Here is a 24,566-nt window from a genome sequence, read left to right as displayed (position 1 = left end):
TCCTAACCAATCGGAGCGCTTGAAAATGCGCATCTGGACACTGCACCCGCTCAGCTCCGGTCAGAGCGTTATGATCATCTGACGGGAGAAGACGCATGTTTTTACTGTCAACATTAACAGGAATGTCAATGTTGTGCCGAGCATCAGAATGGAAGTTGCAAGAGGGTTTTATCTGGGTTTTCACATGCTGGGTAATAATAGATAATTACCACTAATTACTTCATATTACGTTAATATATTTTCAGCCATATGTGTTCTACTGTATGGCTGTTACTATTCTTTAATGTTAGAGTTGACAATATTACTTGATGGATTGTTTTTCCTATGTAGTATTTTTGCGTACTGCCGGAAGTGTTATTGCATTGGTTGTACTTGTGCAGAAGTGGTTTAATTGTCGTATTGATAAACATAGTGTTATGTCTACTCACGCTTCCACATCGTTTTCCAAAGTTTTATTAGGGGGTTGTTTATTGTGCTGCCATGAGCGAGCTTCTAGCGTCATCCCAGACAGTTCTTGGAGATTGCTCATGCCGAGTCATTTACGACTCTGTGGCACCAGGACACATCTGATCTCAAGGCTGGAGCGAGATGGGGCCGTAAATCTTGACCCCTTTTTCAATCCAAGGCATTTGTTTCTCTCTTTCTCTCCAAGAGGTGAATGTTTGTCTATATTGATGCCATTTATGCCCTTGATGTATATATATTGCATAGTTACAACCCTTAACCAGTATTGTTTACATGTGTTCGTATCTTTGTCTTCTACAACCACAACGATAACATTCCAAGTCATTTGGATTACCAGAACCATATAAACATCCTCAAATGGATACGTGTGTGTGTGTGTGTGTGTGTGTGTGTGTGTGTGTGTAATGGTGACTGTCAGAGTACAGTGATGTTTTACCCAGACACTACCAATTACCAAACCAATTAGTTAGAAGTATACAACGGGTGAGGGCATTCACAGCCGACCGCTCAGACGGGTGAGGGCATTCACAGCCGACCGCTCAGACGGGTGAGGGCATTCACAGCCGACCGCTCAGACGGGTGAGGGCATTCACAGCCGACCGCTCAGGCGGGTGAGGGCATTCACAGCCGACCGCTCAGGCGGGTGAGGGCATTCACAGCCGACCGCTCAGGCGGGTGAGGGCATTCACAGCCGACCGCTCAGGCGGGTGAGGGCATTCACAGCCGACCGCTCAGGCGGGTGAGGGCATTCACAGCCGACCGCTCAGGCGGGTGAGGGCATTCACAGCCGACCGCTCAGGCGGGTGAGGGCATTCACAGCCGACCGCTCAGGCGGGTGAGGGCATTCACAGCCAATCGTTTTTACGTGGCCCTTCTAGATGGATTTAACAGTCTTTACAAAGGCTCTAGATAAGTGAGTGTTTGACTAATGGTGTGGGTGGAGCAACGGCAGCTGACTACACAGAACTAGAGGAATGTGGGACAGATCAGAATGTTAAAAATAACAGAAGGAAAGGCTGTCTTGTTTGGTTGAAATACTGTTAGGTTTCCAGGAGGTGATTCAAGTCCTGACAAGAGACCTGGGACTCCGTGATGCTGTTTTTTAACTCATACTTGTTTTGAAGAGCAGATATTGATCTCTATTTTCTCTCTTTCTCACTCTCTCTCCATCTCTCTTTTTACTCTCTTGGTCATCTACTCGACAGGGTTTGGGAAAGACCATCCAGGCCATAGCCTTCCTGGCCAGGCTGTACCAGGATGGCATCAAAGGCCCCCACCTCATCACTGTGCCCGCCTCCACCCTGGGTAAGGGCTCTGCTCATGTCAATCCACTCACTTTATAACCAATTAAGTGTGTTTTATAACCACTTATAGAAAACATGACACAAACAAGGCAGTATTGTTTGATCATTTTACTTAAAAATGACTGGCCTTTTAATAATATCTGTGTAGCATAAATATCAGGTTTTGTCTGAGTCAATTGTACTAAAATGTATTAAAGTGGTCTGAAATGTGTTCCCTTGGCTCCAGATAACTGGGTTCGGGAGCTAAAGCTGTGGTGCCCCAGTCTCAAGGTGCTAGTCTATTACGGTGAGGCATTTTGATTGGTTGATTTTAATTGTCAATAAAAAAATATATATATTTTTTTTTTAACATGACTGGCACAATAACATCTAACTTATTTTGGTTGCGGTCCCATCTCTTCCTTAGCTTTTATCTGTTCAGGTCCAGGATAAAGTGATCAGTTGTTAGCTTTGAGTCTTGTTAGCTTCGGTTGTTAGCATTGAGTGATCGGTTGTTAGCTTTGAGTTGTTAGCTTTGAGTCTATTATTACTAGAAAGGGCGTCCCCGTTGTAATCAATGAAGCCATATTGGATGGTCATTATATTTCTATGGCATAAACCCCTGATGTGTTTTCAGGCTCTGTGGAGGACCGGCAGTATCTGCGACATGACATTCTGAATAATCGGGTGGACTTCAACGTCATCGTGTCCACGTGAGTTGTTCAACACACATGCTTGTTAGATATCACTGCACTGTAGGCCTCCTTGCTCGCACATGCTTTTTCAGTTCTGCCCACAAATGTTCTATAGGATTGAGGTCAGGACTTTGTGATGGCCACTCCAATACCTTGACTTTGTTGCCCTTAAGCCATTTTCCACAACTTTGGAAGTATGCTTGGGGTCATTGTCCATTTGAAAGACCCATTTTTGACCAAGCTTTAACTTCCTGACTGATGTCTTGCGATGTTGCTCCAATATATCCATGTCATTTTCCTACCTCATGATGCTATCTATTTTGTGAAGTGCACCAGTCCCTCCTGCAGCAAAGCACCTCCACAACGTGATGCTGCCACCCCCATGATTCACGGTTGGGATGATGTTCTTCGGCTTGCAAGCCTCCCCCTTTTTCCTCCAAACATAACAATGGTTATTTTATTATTATTATTATTATTATTATTATTATTAGACCTTTATTTCAACAAGGAACACAGACTGAGACCAAGGTCTCTTTTACAGCGGGGCCCTGCGTATACATGTTTACACATACATACATTATGGCCAAACAGTTCTATTTTTAGTGCCTCCCTGGTGGCACAGTGGTCTAAGGCACTGCTAGCTGTGATAGAGGTGTCACTACAGACCCTGGTTTGATTCCAGGCTGTATCATAGTGGTCTAAGGCATCACAGTGATAGAGGTGTCACTACAGACCCTGGTTTGATTCCAGGCTGTATCACAGTGGTCTAAGGCACTGCATCACCAGAGATTCTGGGTTCGAGCGGCGCACAACAGTTATATTTTGTTTCATCAGACCAGAGGACATTTCTTCAAAAAGTAAAATCTTTGTCCCCATGTGCAGTTGCAAACTGTAGTCTGGCTTTTTTATGGCAGTTTTGGAGCAGTGGCTTCTTCCTTGCTGAGCGGCCTTTCAGGTTATGTCGATATAGGACTTGTTTTACTGTGGCTATAGATACTGTTGTACCCGTTTCCTCCAGCATCTTCACAAGGTCCTTCGCTGTTGTTCTTGGATTGATTTGCACTGTCGCACTAAAGTACGTTCATCTCTAGGAGACAGAACGCGTCTCCTTCCTGAGCGGTATGACGGCTGCGTGGTCCCATGGTGTTTATACTTGCGTACTATTGTTTGTACAGATGAACATGGTACCTTCAGGCATTTGGAAATTGCTCCAAAGGATGAACCAGACTTGTGGAGGTCTAAAATTGTTTTGTTGGTTGATGTCTTCTGATTTTCCCAAGATGTCAAGCAAAGAGGCACTGAGTTTGAAGGTAGGCCTTGAAATACATCCACAGGTACACCTCCAATTGACTCAAATGATGTCAATTAGTCTGTCAGAAGCTTCTAAAGCCATAACACAATTTTCTGGAATTTTCCAAGCCGTTTAAAGGCACAGTCAACTTGGTGTATGTAAACTTCTGACCCACTGGAATTGTGATACAATGAATTATAAGTGAAATCTGTCTGTAAACAATTGTTGGAAAAATTACTTGTCATGCACAAAGTAGATGTCCTAACCGACTTGCCAAAACTATAGTTTGTTAACAAGAATTTTGTGGAGTGGTTGAAAAACGAGTTTTAATGACTCCAACCTAAGTGTATGTAAACTTCAGACTTCAAATGTACACACCATAGACTTAGATAGACGACTCATCTTTGTCTGTCCGATTATGGCGTCTGAATGTTCGGATAGTGCCAATGAGGCCATCTCCATTTTGAAGTCGTCCACCTGGAGTGTGTTGTTTGAACAGGTATAAAGACCAGGTTGGCGATTTACTGCCACCTGCCGTTATGGAATGTTTGCGAACAAGTATAAATCATTGACTTATCCCTCCTGAGGACCTGGATGGAATTATGTGATCCTTCCTTAACCCATATGAAGTCCCACCCAGTTGACTACTTCAAAATGGTCAAAGTACTTAATGGCGCCGCCCATATGCTTTCTTTAAATATCTTTTGGGAACTAGAGTTGTATATAACAGACACATGAACACCATGTTGTCAGATAGGTTTCAGTCTGTCAGTGGAACCACAATAACCCCTAGTGCAGGATTCCCCATCTGGTGGACTGCAGGCAGGATTTTCCCTGCGGGTGGTTTTATTTGCCCCCCCAAGTTTTCTGAGCAAAACATTTTTAATGTGTTTTATTTATTTATTTTCAAACTGACCCAAGATCAGCATCTAGGGCCTACTTCACTCTACAGCTGTGCAAGGGGTGTACTGACCCAAGATCAGTGTCTAGGGCAGGGGTGGGCAAACTTTTTTTTTGGCTCAAAGGGCCACATTCAGCTTTTGAAACAAAGTGAAGGGACACATACTATATGTGAGACAAAACATATGAAGCATGAAGCCTTTTGTTCACGTTGACACACAAGTAGTAGTGTACTATATATAGGTGTACGTATGCTGCTAAGATTGCAGAACTATTTCACTGTATTATCTCTACCCACAATCAGACTCATGTTTATATGACTGGAAACAGCAAACATCTGATAAAGATCGTCTCTGTTCCTGATGTACAATCTGAGTGATGCAAAAAATATAAAGTATTTGAGTTCATATTGAATGGCCTGTTTATGACAGTATATTATGGAATTCCACCCTAAAATAAAGAACATTGTAAACCACATACACAAAACATTTGGCTTCATGTTGATAAGTAGGTGGTCTATAACTCTTTATATGGTCACCATAGCTTCTCCCACCTGTAGCACACGCTCCAGCAGGTATATTTCTCTAGTCACCCCCAAAACCAATTCTTTCTTTGGCCGCCTCTCCTTCCAGTTCTCTGCTGCCAATGACTGGAACGAACTACAAAAATCTCTGAAACTGGAAACACTTATCTCCCTCACTAGCTTTAAGCACCAACTGTCAGAGCAGCTCACAGATTACTGCACCTGTACATAGCCCACCTATAATTTAGCCCAAACAACTACCTCTTTCCCTACTGTATTTATTTTATTTATTTATTTAGCTCCTTTGCACCCCATTATTTTTATTTCTACTTTGCACATTCTTCCATTGCAAATCTACAATTCCAGTGTTTTACTTGCTATATTGTATTTACTTTGCCACCATGGCCTTTTTTTGCCTTTGCCTCCCTTCTCACCTCATTTGCTCACATTGTATATAGACTTGTTTGTACTGTATTATTGACTGTATGTTTGTTTTACTCCATGTGTAACTCTGTGTCGTTGTTTGTGTCGAACTGCTTTGCTTTATCTTGGCCAGGTCGCAATTGTAAATGAGAACTTGTTCTCAACTTGCCTACCTGGTTAAATAAAGGGGAAATAAAAATAATAAATATTAAAGCAGATTACTGAACAGTTGTCAAATCATCTCAGCCCAAATAAAGTACAATCTGAACCATTGTAATGTAAAATGAATGGGGACAAATCCAGCATCCGAGTGCATTGCTGGATAATTCTCACTGCAATAACCATCACATAATCATTTTTAAAAGACTGTTTTGGAAAGAAAACCCTGGCCTGGCCTATCCCACTCTTGGTGATTTCAGTCTTAATGTGCGCAATGGGTCTGGTCAGCTCTCTTGGAAAGAGTGTTAAAGTCTGGTGTCATTTCTGAAGTAGAGATCCTCAGAACAGCTGACAAGTGGTTTGTTAAATTTGTTGTAGTGGCCCTGCCCATGCTTTAAATTACTGAGAAAGTTTTCACACACACGACCTGAATAAAACCAGCATACTCTGAGCGTGCTTTTTCATGTTTGGAAACTTTTTGTGGTTGTACTTCTCCTTCAAAGCACTGTCACACTGGATGTAGATAAGCTCCAGTTGTGTGTCTGGTGGAAAGTCTGCTGCCTCAGTTTGTATGAGATGGCAATTTGAATATACTCCAGAATGTTGTGAAGAATGATCAGATGAATTGCGATTTAATTGCTAAGTCCCTCTTTGCCATGCAAATGAACTGAATCACACAAAAAAAAAACGTTTCAAATGCATTTCAGCCCTGCCACAAAAGGACCAGCTGACATGTCAGTGATTCTTTCGTTAACACAGGTGTGAGTGTTGACGAGGACAAGGCTGGAGATCACTCTGTCATGCTGATTGAGTTTGAATAACAGACTAGAAGCTTCAAAAGGAGGGTGGTGCTTGGAATCATTGTTCTTCCTCTGTCAACCATGGTTACCTGCAAGGAAACACGTGCTGTCATCGTTGCTTTGCACAAAAAGGGCTACACAGATGTTGCTGCCAGTAAGATTGCACCTAAAATCAACCATTTATCGGATCATCAAGAACTTCAAGGAGAGCGGTTCAATTGTTGTGAAGAAGGCTTCAGGGCGCCCAAGAAAGTCGAGCAAAAGCCAGGACCGTGTCCTAAAGTTGATTCAGCTGCGCGATCTGGGCACCACCAGTACAGAGCTGGATGATATGAAAGAGCTTTACGTGCTGTGGCTGTCCCAAGTGGCATCCTCTTCCCTTTATAGTGCACATATTTTGACCAGAGCCCTATGAGCTGTGGTGAAAAGTAGTGTACTATAAAGGGAAAAGGGTGCTATTTGGGATGGTTCCAGTGTACGAGGCGGCCATATGGAAAATGAAGGCACTGAGTCCACCCTTGGTACGTCTTCTCCAATCTTGTTAGCTGACATTAAGCCTCCACACATGATGAGTCAATTTGATAAGTACCAGGAATTCACTGGAACTTAAAGGCCCTGACATCTTGACTTTGCTTAGTGTGCGCATGCGTGCTAGGGGTGTGAATGTTTAAACGTTAATGTTTTGAGAAAATCGCTAACTGAAAGTAAAATTTTTTCTTCACAAAATGTAAATGATAAAATAACTGCTCCTGATCATCATCATCCATCATCATCATGCTCATCAGCATGCCATCGTTGTTAACAGTTGGGAAAATGGCAGAGAATGGCAAGCAACAGCTGTGAAGTCCAATATGGCAGTACTTTGAGATGTTAAATGAGATGGTGGTGAAATGCTAACATTGCGAGGTGAGGTACAGTGATGATAGTACAGGTCCAATGCCTAGCCATGTGAAAGAAACGCACTGAGACCCAAACTGTTGCTGGCAGCAGCGCAGGCCCCCAACAACAGACATTAGACAGCTTCACACGAAAGCCGACAGTATCTGATGTAAAAATAGATATAAATTAATTGTCCCCCCCTAGTGGTCATAGTGTGCGCTTGCATGCCTGAAGCCCTTCCACTTTGATGTAGGCCCGACCAAAGGGAATGAACGTTCAACTATAGATGCTGATGTCTGTCGTTCCTCTCTGCAGATACAACCTGGCCATCGGCAACGACAGCGACCGCAGTCTCTTCCGCAAGCTCAAACTGAAGTATGCCGTGTTTGACGAGGGCCACATGCTGAAGAACATGAAGTCCCTCCGTTACCGCCACCTCATGGCCATCAATGTTAGTGTACCCAACACTGCCTGGCTCTGTCTGACTCTGTGTGTACCCAGGCTGAGCACCGGTTGCTCCTAACTCTCTGTTTACCTCTCCCTGCCTGTGTTTACCTCTCCCTGCCTGTGTTTACCTCTCCCTGCCTGTGTTTACCCCTCTCTCCCTGACTACCTGTCTCTGTGTCCCCAGGCTGAGCACCGGTTGCTCCTAACTCTCTGTTTACCTCTCCCTGCCTGTGTTTACCTCTCCCTGCCTGTGTTTACCTCTCCCTGCCTGTGTTTACCTCTCCCTGCCTGACTACCTGTCTCTGTGTCCCCAGGCTGAGCACCGGTTGCTCCTGACTGGCACCCCTGTGCAGAACAACCTGCTGGAGCTGATGTCGCTGCTCAACTTCATCATGCCCTCCATGTTCTCCAGCAGCACCACGCAGATAGCCAAGATGTTCTCCATGGTAAGGTCAGGTTTAGGGTTGACATTTTTGGTCACTTTCCCCAAATTCCCAGGGTTGGAAGATTTGAAGACAGTTGGAACATTCTCGTAATCTGGAGGGAATAAGCAGGAAATCTAGTATCTTCCAACCACGATTTATAGACAAACTGGGAGTTACTGGAATTTTACAACACTAGTCAGGCTGGCAGAAGCTTGGATCGAGCGGATGGGGATTGGAGATCAAAACTGGGTTTCAAACCAAGCTTGTACCAAACTCAGACCAGGGCCTGTCTTCGCAAAGCGTCTCAGAGTAGGAGTGCTGATCTAGGATCCGTTTTGCCCTTTTAAATCGTAACAACTGACTCTTGCTCAGTGCTCCTACTCGGTGACATTATCATGCCAAGACAAAAACCCGCCAACTTCAGCTTTTTACCACCTTTATCTGAAAAGGTACTTTTTATTTCCTCCAACTGAGGTAATCATGATTGTGGTATTATGTTTAAAAGTCCCACCAACGCCTCAGTATAAAATGTCTCCTTTCCATCTTACTGGCTTTGGCCCTCGTTAAATCATGAACATTCTTATCTGACATCAAACTTCTCAGTCACAATTCATTTGAATGCATTTACTCCATTAAAATTTAGGTATTTTGGTCCTCGAGCTGTTCATGCTTGTCACAGTAATGCTTTGCCTCTTAACCATTTTTTAATGTGTTCTCAACTTTGACAGATAAATATTTAAAGGCCCTTATAATTAGCTTTAAAATTCTGGGTAATGTGCACGCGATTTTGTAGTGTATCGGTCTTCGGCCAAAATAGCTGGTGGGGACTTTGAAAAGAGAGAGAGCGATGGTGTGATCACATTGGCTGATGATGATACATTTACTTCAGTATTACAGCTAATATTTATCCAAGGAATAATGCGCAATTATGCAAGCTGCTGCACTAGTCCTCTCCTCCTGGAGCCAGAAGCTATAGGTTACAGTATCTTGGACATTTATGTTGAGCATGTTTTGCTATGATTATTACTATTTAAAAAAACAGTTAGCTGGAATGTTTTGCAGCAAGCTATCAATGTGTATGACACTATCTAACAAAGCAGAGTGATGGTAGGGAACAAAGATGAAAAAAAACCACTTTTTCAAATGCTCCTACAGAGGTCATCCAGGTCAGATTTACATTTTTTTTACTTGATTAGAAACCTTAGAGTTTGTTTCCAACGCACATACAAACTCTCAGGAAGAGGGCATGCGCTCTGTTTCAAATTGGAGCGGCAGGTGGCCTAGTGGTTAGAGCGTTGAGCCAGTAACCGAAAGGTTGCTAGATCGAGTCCCCGAGCTGACAAGGTCAAAGTCTGTCATTCTGACCCTGAACGAGGCAATTAACCCGCTGTTCCCCGGTAGGCCGTCATTGTAAATAAGAATTTGTTCTTAACTGCTTAAAGTTTAAATACATTTTTTTTTTTTTTTTAAAGGCACTTTTTTGTTTGTTATGACAGGTTCCCATGACACTCAAGTTGATGGGAAAAATATGTATATTCCATTCTTACTATAAAATGTGTGTTGACTGTGATCAGCAAGTGTGTCGTAAATTTAGTTTGTTCAAAACGATTGACTTAATTTGGTGCCGTCATGTTTCCTGTCGACCAGGGTGTCCATGACTCGGTCCTGTTGTCTCATTGTTCTGGAGACCTGCCTAAACTCATTCAGAATGTGTATACAATGGATTTATTCAAATAGACGCACGCCCCCTATTCCCACTCAGCATGCGGGGAGATATAAAAGGCTTAGAATGTTTAGGGGAGGAATCATCCCCTTTCACATACCAACAATGCTGTCTAAATTAGGTTTTTGTGAATACGGACCGTGGTCCCGCTCCCCTCATGTTTAGTCAGACTCGTACTGTAGGATGTGTTTTGATGGTGTTTATATTTTGTTTTGTCGTAGAAATCCCATGAGGAGCAGAGTCGTTTCGAGAGGGACCGCATCGCCCAGGCTAAACTCATCATGAAACCTTTCATCCTCAGACGAGTCAAGACTGAGGTAAGGACTCAGTGACTGGGTAAACTTAGAAATGTTGGATGGTTCACAATGTTACATTTTAAAGATATCTGTATGGGGCGGCAGGTAGCCTAGTGGTTAGAGCGAAAGGTTGCTGGTTCGAATCCCCGAGCTGACAAGGTAAAAATCTGCTGTTCTGCCCCTGAACAAGGCAGTTAACCGGTAGGCCGTCATTGTAAATAAGAATTTGTTCTTAACTGACTTGCCTAGTTAAATAAACGTTAAACTTTAAATGTGTCTGTGTGTCTCAGGTTCTTAAGCTGCTGCCAGCGAAGGAGGAGAAGTTGGTATTCTGCCCGATGAGTGAGAAGCAGCAGCAGCTTTACCAGACCATGGTGGGCAGGTTCAAGAAGTCTGCCATCGGAGAGAGTACGTACTGCACTGAACTGTAGGGAACTCTGGGATGAACTTTCTCCTAGGTACAGATCGGTTTCCCCTCCCTGTTCCTAACTCCAACCATTAGTGAGGAAAATGTCAAATAGACCCAAAGTCAGGATCTAGTGGCAGTTTCACCCTACTGTGTGTTACAGCAGTGTCGTGACACATCGGTGCCTCGTAACTAGCACAATGTGATGGCAGATGAGATATCAGGGATAACGCTTTGTGTGGTCGGTGTCTTACATCCTGTGTCCTCAATTTAACTCAACTGTTTCTCTCACACACACACACCAATGGGTACCGTGTGTTGCCAAAGCAATGCAATTATAGTACAGTAAAGCAATTGAATAGATCAGTTACATTAATTTAGACATTTAATTCCGTTCAATTCAATAAAATCTTTCACCCACCCACTCGCTCTCATTCTTTTCACGTGTGTAGAGAGAGAGCTGTGCAACGTGATGATGCAGCTGAGGAAGATGGCCAACCACCCTCTGCTCCACCGACAGTACTACACCACAGAGAGACTGGAGGCCATGAGTAGCCTCATGCTCAAGGTTGTTGCTTCATTCATTTTGTGTTTGTCTGTTCTGGTTTATTCAGTAAATAATAGAGATAAAAGTCCCTCTCCTACGTAACCCCGTTGTTTACCACCCTTACCTGTTAAATCTGCTCTCTCTGTTTATATTCATCTCCTGTCTCTTCTCTCTATAATTGTTCTTTATGCCCCCCCCCCTAGGAGCCGACCCATTTTGATGCAGACCCAGTGCTGATCCAAGAGGACATGGCTGTGATGTCTGACTTTGAGCTCCACAGGCTGTGCCAGCAGTACTCGTCCTTGGACAAATACCAGCTGGACAAAGACCTTCTACTGGACTCTGGGAAGTTTCACCTGCTCCAGACACTACTTGCCACGCTCAAGACCAAGGTAATGAGAGGAAGAGGGGCCATGCTTTAGCGCCGGGTTAAATGTCATGGTGTCTCCACATCACTGAATACAGTCCTGATCTGTGCTTTACTGTGCTCTAATAACAATAATACATGATAGCGCTTTTCAAAGACTTAAACGTGCTGTCTCTGCAGGGAGACCGAGTAGTGCTCTTCAGTCAGTTCACCATGATGCTGGACATCCTAGAGATTCTGCTCAAACACCTGGGCCACCGCTACATCAGACTGGACGGCTCCACGCCCATAGCAGACAGGTGGGTTCAACTCAATGGCTTCCGTCCAACATTGTATGTAAGTCTTTTGGCAGAGTGCAACTGGAGCCAAGGTAATTCATCACAAAAAGCTCTTAACTGGCAGTGGCCAATATTCAGAGACCAATGTTAGTGTATGTAGTAGTGTTGTATGTAGTAGTGTTGTATGTAGTAGTGTTGTATGTAGTAGTGTTGTATGTAGTAGTGTTGTATGTAGTAGTGTTGTATGTAGTGTATGTAGTTGTAGTGTCTGTACAGAAACGGCAGAAAGCCATTGTTTTCCCCGGACCCATCTGTGTTTGGTGCAGGATCGTGCTGATTGATGACTACAACACGGACCCGGAAATCTTTGTGTTCCTGCTGTCGACGCGGGCCGGAGGCCTGGGTATCAACCTGACCTCAGCCAACGTGGTCATTATGCATGACATCGACTACAACCCTTACAATGACAAACAGGCTGAGGACCGTTGCCACAGACTAGGGCAGACCAGGTGAGAGACACAAGAGCTGGGGGTGACAGACAGAAATGGGGGCAGACCAGGTGAGACACAGACCGGAAAGGGGGGGCCCAGGTGAGACGGGCCCCCCGTACTAAACCTAAACCCCATAATGCAGACGGACGGAGAGGGCTGGGCTGCATTATGGGGTTAGGGTCAGTAGTGAGAGATGGCTTGCTTAGAGACAAGTCTCTAGAAGTAGTGACGATAAGAGTTACCATGTGGTCACGCAAAAAAAACTTGGCAAGTTATGAGACAATACTACAATACTCTTGTGATGAATGATTGGTGGTCAGTGTCTGTCCATGTCCTCCTACAGGACAGTCCAGGTGATCAAGCTGATCCAGAAGGACACCATAGAGGGCTGCATGCTGCAGCTGGGTCAGAAGAAACTCAAACTGGAGCAGGATATGACTGCTGCCGAGGAGGGTAAGGACCTAGCACACATACAGACGTGCGCTTGACACACTCACTCCCACACACTCAACCCGAAAGTCCAGTGTCCATGGTCTCTCTTCTTTATGTAATAAATCAGTATCACATGTTGAGAAATGGAATCATCACTTAATCGTTTTGTGTTCTTACCCAGGTGACGAGGGCACCATACCCGAGGACATGGCCTCTCTGCTCAAAGCATCACTGGGCCTGTGAGGATCTGGGATCCAGCCTGGAGCGTCACCGCCCAGGCGCCACCGATTGACTGAAACTTGCCACGGATACTTGAATCCTCCTCCTGGAACTTTGTGGGTCTCCCTGCTCACACCCACCCATGAGGCACAGCTGTCCACTTCCAACAGTCTGGAATAGAGATGATATGAATGGATTGTTTGCCCCTGTTGACAGTGTCGTTGAGGCCACTCTGCTCTTTGCAGAAATAGGGATGTATTCATTAGGAACCAAACGAAAGCAAAAGGGCCAAAACGGGGAAGGACTAACCTGAACTTGTCCATTTAAGAAATGCTTGTTTTTGTTGCGGTTGTACTGTAAAACCCATGTCGAAGCTGTTACTTGGCCGTTCGTATTTTTTTTTGTATGTCCTTGTTGCGACATCAACAGGGTTTGTCGAAACATTAAATAAAGATTTTAATATTTAATGGTTTATTTTTAAAGTACATTTGCAATCTTCATTTTGTCATGTCTGGCTCTACTTCTACAGTAATGTGCCTCACATCAGTACTTCCTGCATACGCATTCCTCATTGCAGGGTAAGTTGTGGTTTGTGTTCAGTAAGCACGGAAATGCAAACACATTTGAAACAAACATTTAAATTAGAATTATTGGACCAATTCTAAGCTTCAGAACATTTATCCTGTTTTGTCCCTACTGAACTTGGCTCAGGTTTTAGAACTCTGTTGTAGGTCTGCACTGGATCCACTTAGCGATGTTTGGGATGGCCTCCACCCGGTGAGTCAGGCCACACAGGGCGGGATGGTGATCAGCAAAGCCCGGTCTCAGCACACTGAAGGTAGTGAAGCACACATGGCAGTACAGATCAGCCCAGGTCTCCTGCACCAAATAGAATAAGGTAAGGTATGTCAGACTATGGTGGCCACATTGAGCGAGGCAGTTGGAGAAACTGACATGGCTTGTTCCCAGATCTGTGTATGCTATCCTGTCAACTCAAACAGGACAATTGGCAGGTTTCCATTGACCCACCCAGGTTAATTCTACAAAAGCAATGTCGCAACAACAAAAATGACTGCAGATATGAGACATTTTCTTAAGATCTACATTTTTCTGTTCTACAGGTGGATTATTTTATTTAGTCAAATTATGGAAACTAATTTTCAAATTATTGCTGAATAGTTTAAGGTATGCGAGGTAATCCTGTAACTAAACACACCAATAAATGTAACCTGTGAAGTGTTGGTCCCATGTTTCATGAGCTGAAATGCATCCTAAAAATGTTCCATACGCACAAAATGCTTATTCTCAAATTTTGTGCACATTTGTTTGCATCCCTGTGAGTATTTCTCCTTTGCCAAGATAATCCATCCACCTGACAGGTGTGGCATATCAAGAAGCTGAGTTAACAGAATCAATACACAGGTGCACCTTGTGCTGGGCGCAATAAAAGGCACGGTTTTGTCAACACAATGGCACAGATGGTTAAGTTTTGCAGGAGCATGCAATTGACATGCTGACTGCAGGAATGTCCACCAGAACTATTGCCAGAGAATGTTCATTTCTCTATCATACAGTAAGTTGTGCACCCCCACACCTTCCAGTACACTATACTACAGCATTTCTCAACTTTTACTTTACCAGTAACTTATGAAATGTAGTCCTCTCTTTTTAACCAGCTGAGTAAGACAAATACAACTCACCACTAACTGAGCCTCTACCTCCCTGTTGTGCAGTCGGTCTCTGCTGTCACGCTTTCTGTCAGTCTGTCTGTTTCTCCAAAAAAGTGTTAAACAAATCTAAATATATTTTAGATTCTTCAAAGTAGCCACACTTTTGCCTTGACAGCTTTGCACACTTGGCATTCTCAACCAGCTTCACCAACAGTCTTGAAGGAGTTCCCACAAATGCTGAGCACTTGTTGGCTGCTTTTCCTTAACTTTGCGGTCCAACTCATCCCAAAGCATCTCAATTGGGTTGAGGCCAGGTCATTTGATGCAGCACTCCATCACTCTCCTTCTTGGTCAAATAGCCCTGACACAGCCTGGAGGTGCGTTGGGTCATTGTCCTGTTGAAAAACAAATGATAGTCCCACTAAGCGCAAACCAGAGGATGGCGTATCACTGCAGAATGCTGTGGTAGAAATTCTGGTTAAGTGTGCCCTGAATTCTAAATAAATCACTGAGTGTCACCAGCAAAGCACCCCCACACCATCACACCACCTCCATGCTTCATGGTGGGAACCACACATGCGGAGATCCGTTCACCTACTCTGTGTCTCACACAGAAACGCCGGTTGGAACCAAAAATCTAATTTGGACTCAGACCAAAGGACTGATTAACACCGGTCCATTGCTCGTATATATATATATATATATATTAATATATATATCACACACACACAGTTGAAGTCAACTTTACACACACGTTAGCCAAATACATTTAAACTCAGTTTTTTCCAATTCCTGACATTTAATGTCTTGGGTCAGTTAGGATCACCACTTTATTTTAAGATTGTGACATGTCAGAATAAATCACTATTATTTCAGCTTTTATTTCTTTCATCACATTCCCAGTGGGTAAGAAGTTCACAAATACTCTTAGTATTTGGTAACATTGCCTTTAAATTGTTTAACTTGGGTCAAACGTTTTGGGTAGCCTTCCACAATAAGTTGGGTGAATTTTGGCCCCTTCCTCCTGACAGCGCTGGTGTAACTGAGTCAGGTTTGTAGGCCTCCTTGCTCGCACACGCTTTTTCAGTTCTGCCCACAAATATTCTATGGGACTGAGGTCAGGGATTTGTGATGGCCACTCCAATACCTTGACTTTGTTGTCCTTAAGCCATTTTCCACAACTTTGGAAGTATGCTTGGGGTCATTGTCCATTTGGAAGACCCATTTTTGACCAAGCTTTAACTTCCTGACTGATGTCTTGATGTTGCGTCAATATATCCACATCATTTTCCTACCTCATGATGCTATCTATTTTGTGAAGTGCACCAGTCCCTCCTGCAGCAAAGCACCCCCACAACGTGATGCTGCGACCCCCATGAATCACGGTTGGGATGATGTTCTTCGGCTTACAAGCCTCCCCCTTTTTCCTCCAAACATAACAATGGTCATTATTATTATACCTTTATTTCAACAAGGAACACAGACTGAGACCAAGGTCTCTTTTACAGCTGGGCCCTGCGTATAAATGTTTACACATACATTATGGCCAAACAGTTCTATTTTTAGCGCCTCCTGGGTGGCGCAGTGGTATAAGGCAGTGCTAGCTGTGCCACCAGAGATCCTGGGTGGTCCATGGGGCGGCGCACATTTGGCCCAGCGTCGTTCCGGGTTAGGGAGGTTTTGGCCGGCAGGGATATCCTTGTCTCATCTCACACTATTGTTAACTTCTTGGTGACAGGGGGCAGTATTTTCACGTCCGGATGAAATGCATGCCCAAATTCAACTGCCTGCTACTCATCCCCAGAAGATAATATATGCATATTATTAGTAGATATATTATTAGATTTGGATAGAAAACACTCTGAAGTTTCTAAAACTGTTTGAATCATGTCTGTGAGTATAACAGAACGTATGTAAGAGGCGAAACCCCAAGGAAAAACCATTCAGATTTTTTTTTTTTTTTGGAGTTCACTCTTTTCAATGGGTTTTCATTGGGAATCCAGATTTCTAAGGGACCTCCTTGCAGTTCCTACCGCTTCCAATGGATGTCAACAGTCTTTAGAAATTGGTTGAGGTTTTTTCTTTGTGTAATGAAGAAGTAGCCCTGTTCAAAATGAGGGTCACTTGTATTGTACTGTTAGAGGCGCGTGACCAGAAAGCTAGCTACAGTTTGTTTTCTTCCTGTATTGAAACCAGATCATCCCATCTTCACTTTTATTGATTATTTATGTTAAATACCTAAAGTTGTATTACAAAAGTAGTTTGAAATGTTTTGGCAAAGTTTACAGGTAACTTTTGAGATTTTGTAGTCAAGTTGCGCAAGTTGGAACCGGTGTTTTTCTGGATCAAACACGCCAAATAAATGGACATTTTGGATATATATCGACGGAATTAATGAAACAAAAGGACCATTTGTGATGTTTATGGGACATATTGAAGTGCCAACAAAAGAAGCTCGTCAAAGGTTCTGGCATGACTTATATTTTTATTTCTGCGTTTTGTGTCGCCTGCAGGGTTGAAATATGTTTTCTCTTTGTTTACGGAGGTGCTACCCTCATAATAGCATCGTTTGCTTTCGCCGAAAAGCCTTTCTGAAATCTGACATGTTGGCTGGATTCACAACACGGGTAGCTTTAATTTGGTATCTTACATATGTGATTTCATGAAAGTTTGATTTTTATAGTAATTTATTTGAATTTGGTGCTAGCGCCCCACATATCCCAGAGAGTTTGAAGTAATTTAAATGTTGGAAGATAATGATGAAATAATTCCACTCTGAAACCTTATGACTATGAAATTGATTAGAATCATACAATTATTATGATGGTTTTGTGTAGTTTTACTCAGTAAAGTTATAATAAATGATGTGTGTAGTTTGTCAGAATTCTCGTAAAACAATATCTGTTCAATATGTCTTTATGGTTGAAACACTTAGGTTGGAGTCATTAACTAGTTTATGTAAACTTCCGACTTCAACTCTCTCTCGATATGATATACTCTTGGTGCACCTATCCCTTTAGCGGGATAATTGTCATCAACTTCCGCTGAATTGCAGAGCGCCAAATTCAAATAAAATTACAAAGATTTAATTTTCATGAAATCACAAGTGCAATATAGCAAAACACAGCTTAACTTGTTGTTAATCCACCTGGCGTGTCACATTTCAATAAAGCTTTTCGGCAAAAGCATAACAAGCGTTTATGTAAGAACATCTCTCTCAGTAGACAAAATATTAAACAGCTAGCAGCCAAGTAGATTGGTCACGAAAGTCGGAAAAGCAACAAATTAAATCGCTTACCTTTGATCTTCTCGATGTTTGCACTCACGAGACTCCCAGTTACACAATAAATGCTCCTTTTGCTCCATAAAGATTATTTTTATATCCAAAATACCTCCATTTGTTTGGCGCGTTATGTTCAGAAATCCACAGGCTCGAGTGGTCACGACATCGCAGACAAATTCCAAATAGTATCCGTAAAGTGCGTAGAAAGATGTCAAATATTTTTTTTATAATCAATCCTCAGGTTGTTTTTACAATATATAATAGATAATGTCAACTGGAATGTAGCTTCTTCCATAGGCGAGAGAAAGAAAATGGCTGTTGTGCATGAAAAACTCTGCTGGCACCCAGCCATCCACTGATGCGATGGGTTCTTTCTTGCTAATTTTTCAAAATAAAAGCCTGAAACTATGTTTAAAGACTGTTTACAGCATGAGCAAGCCATAAGAAAAGAAATCTGGTTGATATCCTTTTAAATGGAGCGAAGGCAGGCTGGTTTGATATTCTTCAGGTTTTCGCCTGCAATATCAGTTCTGTTATACTCACAGACAATATTTTAACAGTTTTGGAAACTTTAGAGTTTTCTATCCTAATCTGACAATTATATGCATATTCTAGATTCTGGGCATGAGAAATAGGTACTTTCATTTTGGGTACGTTTTTCATCCAAAAATCTAAATACTGCTCCCCTAGTCTCAAGAGGATATAGATAGATAGATAGATATAGATCTCACAGACACATCTTAATATCCACTGTTGAGTATAAAGTACCAGTCAAAAGTTTGGACACTTACTCATGTATTTTTTTTTACATTTCAAAGTCCTTGACATTTTTTGGATTGACTGACCTTCATGTCTTAAAGTAATAATGGGCTGTTGTTTCCCTTTGCTTATTTGAGCTGTTCTTGCCAAGAGTGTGCAAAGCTGTCATCAAGGCAAAGGGTGTCTACTTTGAAGAATCTCAAATATATTTCAATTTATTTAACGCTTTTTTTGGTTACTACCATGATTTGATGTCATCACTATTATTCTACAATGTAGACAATAGTCAAATAAAGAAAAACCCTTGAATGAGTAGGTGTGTCCAAACTTTAGGAGGACAGGTTCATTGTAATGGCTGGAATGGAATCTATGGAATGGTACCAAACATCCAACACATGGGAATGACTCTGTTCCATTGATGCTGTTACAATGAGCCCATAGTCCTATAGCTCCTCACACTATTTAGATGTCTCATGAGTCATGTTAACAAACTGATGTCATTGGCCAAAACTATGGGACTGAATTACAGTGGAGAGCCCCCCTCCTTTCAACTTACCGAATCACCCACTAACCACTTCCTGTCTCCCAAATGACACTGGAGATGGTCCAGTAACTTGGGGGCGTGGCTTTGGAAAAGCATGTCAATCTTCTGTGTCTGCAGAACAAAACAGGGTTCTCACTCAGGTGAGCACTGTGAATCATTCAGCATGCAGAGGTTGAGCCCCACTGTGGTTTAAACTAAAGTCACTATCAATGACTTGATTTCTTGGGATGGGTTTCCCTGACAACAAAAAACATCTGTCCTGGAAAAAAGGAAATGGAGATTCTCCATTGAGAATGCTATTTATTTGAGGAGTGGTCATAAGTGTACCAGTGTCCTAGACACAGATTATGTTATGAATGATTGTCAAGGCATTGTCAAACACTTCATGAAGATATCTCTGGTCCAATCCTAAATGGACCACTAGACCCTATGCACTTGTTGAGATCTGGGAGAATTAGCTAATAGCTCTACCTTGCCTTCTGATAGGCTAGCACTAGATGGAGGTTTTCGCATATCAAATCCTCTCAGATCTTCATAACTGCATAGAGCATACTGTGCACTTGGAAGGTATTCAAACCCCTGGACTTTTTCCACATTTTGTTACGTTAGACTTATTTTTAAATGGATTAAATAGAACATTTTCCTCAACAATCTACACACAATACCCCATATTGACAAAGCAAAAAACTTTTAGACATTTTTGCACATTTTACCTTATTTATGTAAGTATTCAGACCCTTTGCTATGAGACTCGACATTGAGCTCAGGTGCATACTGTTAACATTGATCATCCTTGGATGTTTCTACAACTTTATTGGAGTCCACCTGTGGTAAATTCAATTGATTGGACATGATTTGGAAAGGCACACATGTCTATATAAGCTCCCACAGTTGTGCATGTCTGAGCAAAAACCCAAACTATGAGGTTGTCCGTAGAGCTCAAAGATAGGATTGTATTGAGACACAGATCTGGGGAAGGGTACCAAGACATTTCTGCAGCATTGAAGGTCCCAAAGAACACAATGGCCTCCATCATTCTTAAATGAAAGGAGTTTGGAACCACCAAGACTCTTCCTCGAGCTGGCCGCCCAGTCAGGGAGGTGACCAAGAACCTGATGGTCATTCTAACAGAGCTCCAGAGTTCCTCTGTGGAGATGAAGAACCTTCCAGAAGGACAACCATCTCTGCAGCACTCTACCAAATCAGGCCTTTATGGTAGAATGGCCAGACGGAAGCCACTCCTCAGTAAAAGGCACATGACAGACCGCTTGGAGTTTGCCAAAAGGCACCTAAAGGACTCTGAACATGGGAAACAAGATTCTCTGGTCTGATGAAACCAAGATTGAGCTCTTTGGCCTGAATGCCAAGTCACATCTGGAGGAAACCTGGCACCATCCCTATGGTGAAGCATGGTGGTGGCAGCATCATGCTGTGGGGATGTTTTTTAGCGGCAGGGACTGGGAAACTAGTCAGGATCAAGGGAAAGATGAAGGGAGCAAAGTACAGAGAGATCCTTGATGAAAACCTGCTCCAGAGTGCTCAGGACCTCAGACTGCGGCGAAGGTTCGCCTTCCAACAGGACAACAACCCTAAGCACACAGCCAAGACAATGCAGGAGTGGCTTCGGGACAAGTCTCAATGTCCTTGAATGGCCCAGTCAGAGCCTGGACTTGAACCCGATCTAACATCTCTGGAGAGACCTGAAAATAGCTGTGTAGCGATGCTCCCCTTCCAACCTGACAGAGCTTGAGAGGATCTGCAGAGAAGAATGGGAGAAACTCTCCAAATACAGGTGTGCCAAGTTTGTAGCGTCATACCCAAGAAGACTCAAGGCTGTAACAGCTGCCAAAGGTGCTTCAACAAAGTACTAAGTCAAGGGTCTGAATACTTATGTAAGTGTGATATGTCTAGTTTTGTAAATTTAGAAAAAATGTATACAAACCATTTTTTTCTTTGTCATTATGGGGTATTGTGTATAAGGAAAAAAACAATATATTTTAGAATAAGGCTGTAACGTAACAAAATGTGGAAAAGGTCACAGGGTCTGAATACTTTCCGAATGCACTGTAAGTGTCGATTTGGGATTGGGTGTCCGTGCCTTTCCTACTTTGATCTGTGGGTTGTCCTCTCTCCATGGGATTAAGAGGGTGAAGTCATTGAGAGTGTCGACCAGAGCGTCTGCCTGGGCCTCGGCTAGTCTGCTGTTACCCACAAGCCCTGGGGGAAAAAACAGTTGCGCCAAGAAGGGAATGAACACAGTTGTTACTAAAGCACAGTGGCTACCGAGTTCCCAAGCGTTTTATGTTCCTCTCTTGCCTTTTAAATTTCATTAAATGCAAGAGGAGAAGAGAATGTTCTGGAATATCCTCTTCTTGCTACTTGACCTGTTTCACCATAACAAGATTATTAAATATATTGTTAAAAGATCCAGTGCAGTTTCCTGTGTTGTGTGTGTATATATATTTCCACACTATGAGGCTGCAATAATACTGTGAAAATTAATGATAATGCCATTTTAGTGTAAGAGCTGTTTGAAAAGACTGTCTGACATTTCAGCCTGTTTTGGGGGGGATGGAGTTTTGGCCTGCCTGGAGACATCCCCAGGTGGTAAATCATTTTAATAGACCAATAAGAAAGAGATCCAAACCTCTCTGCCAATAACAGCTAGTTTTCCCCTCCCCACTCAGACCAGTCCAAGCTAAATTATTGCTTGAGAAATTGCTCTTGCTAAGAAGCTATTTTTCTTTCTTTTTTTACAATTTTGATTGAAAACAATCGCAGTAAGGTACTCGATTGTTGACCAGAAATGATTTGATATCGAGATAAAAATGTGCAGTAGGGGCCTTTTAAGATCTGAGCTGTGCATGTTGGGAAATACTAGTCATTACTAGCATACAGATGTTGGCTACCGTTCAAATATAGGATTATAATATAAGACACATCTCCGTCACAACGGAGGACCGAGCCTTCTGCTCCCTTGCCCCTAGTCTATGGAATGCTCTCCCTGGCCATCTGAGAGTCACTGCATCAATCTGAACTTTTAAAAACAGTCCATGAAACACATTTCTACAGACTTTCTTATAGTCCTAATCTTTTTAGCACCTAGCCTATTATTGCTATTTCCTGCCTTGATTCAAAATGTTTTTATTGTATTTTTGCCTATGTAGAGCTTTGAGAACACTAATGAAAAGCACTTTACAATTTAAATGTATTAGTCTATATTATTATTATTACCTGCTTCCTTTGCCAGGAACCGTGCAATGGCCAGACTCTGGGTCAGAGGGAGTCCATTCACCTCTAGCACTGGGAGCTTTCCTAATGGAAAGGCTGAGAGAGTGTGAATAAGTATGTTGTTCTTCATCATCAACACTTCTAACCAGAAGATGGAAAATATCAGTGTTGTGTTTGAGACCACCGAAAGTGAGACCGATTCAAGACCGGAGCAAATCGAATCGGAGTCAAAACCAAAGACCGTGAGGGGGGCAAGGGGACCGAGACCGAGTCAAGACCAGAAGAATGTGAGTCCAATTCAAGACCAGAAGAATGTGAGTCCAATTCAGTAAAGTAAGTCCAGGTCCAGGTTTCAATAGGTGATAAGATATTGTGTGATAAAACCCTTACAAAAAAAGATTGCAGTTGACTGTGGTAATTTGGATGCAGTAAATGCAGAATTACTGCAGTTGAACTGAAGCTTTACTGCATTTTAACTGCAATTACTGCAGTAAAAATACATTATTGGACGCAGTATTTGCCGCATACTGCACTCTGACTGCAATCTTTTTTCGTAATTTAAGGGGTGAGGATATTTTGACTGACTAACGGTTTTATGCACTGACTGAATGGGAGCTGATAATGAGTTTTTTTACTGGGCTGGTCTCTGGAAGAAATTAGTATCTAGGTTTCCATCCAATTGACGACAGATTTTCATGCGAATATTCTAAAATCAGCATAACGAAAATATGCACATTTCCCTTCAGTGGTGTGTTTCCACCAAATTGATTTGTACCGAATACAAATCTAAAGTTCAATGTGTTTCCATCGCATTTTCAACTCTACGGATAGTTCTGTCCCTCCAAAAAGGTTGCGTTAAATACCAAATATGCCGACTCTGGTCTATGCACATGCGCTCTAGTCAACAGCTCGCAGACACAGTGCAGGAAGGGTAGTCTACATGATGAGATTATGGATAAGAGCGAGAATATTTGTATTTGTCAAACGGCAGTCAAGCATCGACCATCATGTCACCAGAATATGACCCTCGATATTTATTGGAAAGCAGGATCAAAGTCATAGCGTGCACGTTCAACACCCTGTCAAATTCATAATGCACTGTATCTATAGCCTAATAAACTGCATCGTTTCCCGAGTCGTAGTGTACGACCACACACCATATGCTTTCCTTCGATATGATGGTTATTATAACATTTTTTTGCGCAAAAAAGCGTTTCCAACGCTATTTCTCGCTTGTTACATTTACTAACACAAAAAATATCCCACCATGTCTAATGAACAAATTATCCGTAGGAAAATTATAAAATTGTAACGAAACTTCATGTTTCCATCACTGCTGTCTTGATTTTTTAATATATACGATATGACTTCACTCTCATGAAAACCTACTGACCGAGTAAAAATGTATCCGACAACGAGATTGAGACTGAGTCTCACTGGTCACAGACGTCAGTTCAACGTTTAGTTTTGATGTACATTTGGTTGAGTTGTAAACTAACGTGAATTCAACAAATATTTCACCATGTTATTGCATTTAAGTTAAAAGTTGGGTGAAAATACTAACTTCCCTTACGTTGGTGACTTTTCCACGTTGATTCAAACTTTCCCCCGAGTTGGTCCCTACAACACTGGAAATCGGGGCCATACCAGGGTAAATAGGGATCGGGATCATACAGTCGCATACCGATTCTTTTCTTATAGCTCCTCTATTAGCTCATAACTCATCAGTAGCTAATTGTCTTGTCAATGTGGTTGAAGTGATCTGGTTACTAAAACATTACTCACTCTTCTTAATCGATGGCCAGTCTCTCCACTCTACCCGTCGATCCTCGAAGGCTATTCCAGCATAGGCAAAGATATACCGAGGCAGCTCTGCTCTACCTCGCATGTTGAAATAGGTGAGCTTGTAGGATGTCATTGCTCCTGCGGAGTTGGAATGCAGTTTGAAAGGTTATCCAGTGCAATTGTGAGTGAGGATAAGTGATCCACCCCCGAACTGAGACCTGGTGACCCATATGTGTATGAATAAG

At 42.5% G+C, this 24,566-nt stretch overlaps 2 protein-coding genes across 5 annotated transcripts in view; one reads left to right on the top strand and one right to left on the bottom strand.

The window, feature by feature from the left end:
• The window catches only part of LOC112248320 (SWI/SNF-related matrix-associated actin-dependent regulator of chromatin subfamily A containing DEAD/H box 1A), a 23,381-nt gene extending 9,847 nt beyond the window's left edge, over window positions 1-13,534 (top strand). For all 3 annotated transcript variants that reach the window (XM_024417233.2, XM_024417234.2, XM_024417235.2), the window contains 13 exons: window positions 1,671-1,770; window positions 1,996-2,055; window positions 2,386-2,461; window positions 7,734-7,869; window positions 8,180-8,311; window positions 10,235-10,330; window positions 10,600-10,717; window positions 11,168-11,283; window positions 11,466-11,654; window positions 11,810-11,928; window positions 12,234-12,416; window positions 12,742-12,851; window positions 13,012-13,534. In XM_024417233.2, the coding sequence (XP_024273001.1) occupies window positions 1,671-1,770; window positions 1,996-2,055; window positions 2,386-2,461; window positions 7,734-7,869; window positions 8,180-8,311; window positions 10,235-10,330; window positions 10,600-10,717; window positions 11,168-11,283; window positions 11,466-11,654; window positions 11,810-11,928; window positions 12,234-12,416; window positions 12,742-12,851; window positions 13,012-13,073 (1,497 nt within the window). In that variant the 3' untranslated portion in view covers window positions 13,074-13,534. The remainder of the gene's footprint in view (window positions 1-1,670; window positions 1,771-1,995; window positions 2,056-2,385; window positions 2,462-7,733; window positions 7,870-8,179; window positions 8,312-10,234; window positions 10,331-10,599; window positions 10,718-11,167; window positions 11,284-11,465; window positions 11,655-11,809; window positions 11,929-12,233; window positions 12,417-12,741; window positions 12,852-13,011) is intronic.
• Window positions 13,498-24,566, bottom strand: LOC112248322 (hematopoietic prostaglandin D synthase). 2 transcript variants are annotated; one of them, XM_024417236.2, is made up of 5 exons: window positions 24,322-24,564; window positions 22,540-22,632; window positions 21,413-21,522; window positions 19,318-19,416; window positions 13,498-13,928 (listed from the first exon to the last, which is right to left on the bottom strand). In XM_024417236.2, exons 1-5 carry the CDS (start codon window positions 24,452-24,454, stop codon window positions 13,764-13,766), a joined length of 600 nt encoding a protein of 199 aa, XP_024273004.1. In that variant the 5' UTR covers window positions 24,455-24,564; the 3' UTR covers window positions 13,498-13,763. The 2 variants fall into 2 exon arrangements, with proteins under 2 accessions (XP_024273004.1, XP_024273005.1); XM_024417237.1 differs by lacking the exon at window positions 22,540-22,632 and having other exon boundaries at window positions 24,322-24,566.

The sequence above is a fragment of the Oncorhynchus tshawytscha genome, linkage group LG04 (genome assembly GCF_018296145.1).
Source record: "Oncorhynchus tshawytscha isolate Ot180627B linkage group LG04, Otsh_v2.0, whole genome shotgun sequence".
Classification (NCBI taxonomy): Eukaryota; Metazoa; Chordata; class Actinopteri; order Salmoniformes; family Salmonidae; genus Oncorhynchus; species Oncorhynchus tshawytscha.
The sequence above is the reverse complement of the archived record's forward strand: the minus strand, read 5'-3'. Positions and strand labels throughout refer to the sequence as shown.

What these genes read in the sequence shown, in the direction of transcription:
- LOC112248322 (XM_024417236.2), bottom strand. Translation starts at nt 24,454, where the DNA reads ATGACATCCTACAAGCTCACCTATTTCAACATGCGAGGTAGAGCAGAG. An exon ending in CTGGCCATCGATTAAGAAGA is followed by an intron (nt 22,633 to 24,321) that starts GTGAGTAATGTT and finishes ACACTCTCTCAG; the next exon opens with CCTTTCCATTAGGAAAGCTC. An exon ending in AGTGGTTAGTGGGTGATTCG is followed by an intron (nt 13,929 to 19,317) that starts GTAAGTTGAAAG and finishes TATTTGGTGCAG; the next exon opens with GAGACCTGGGCTGATCTGTA.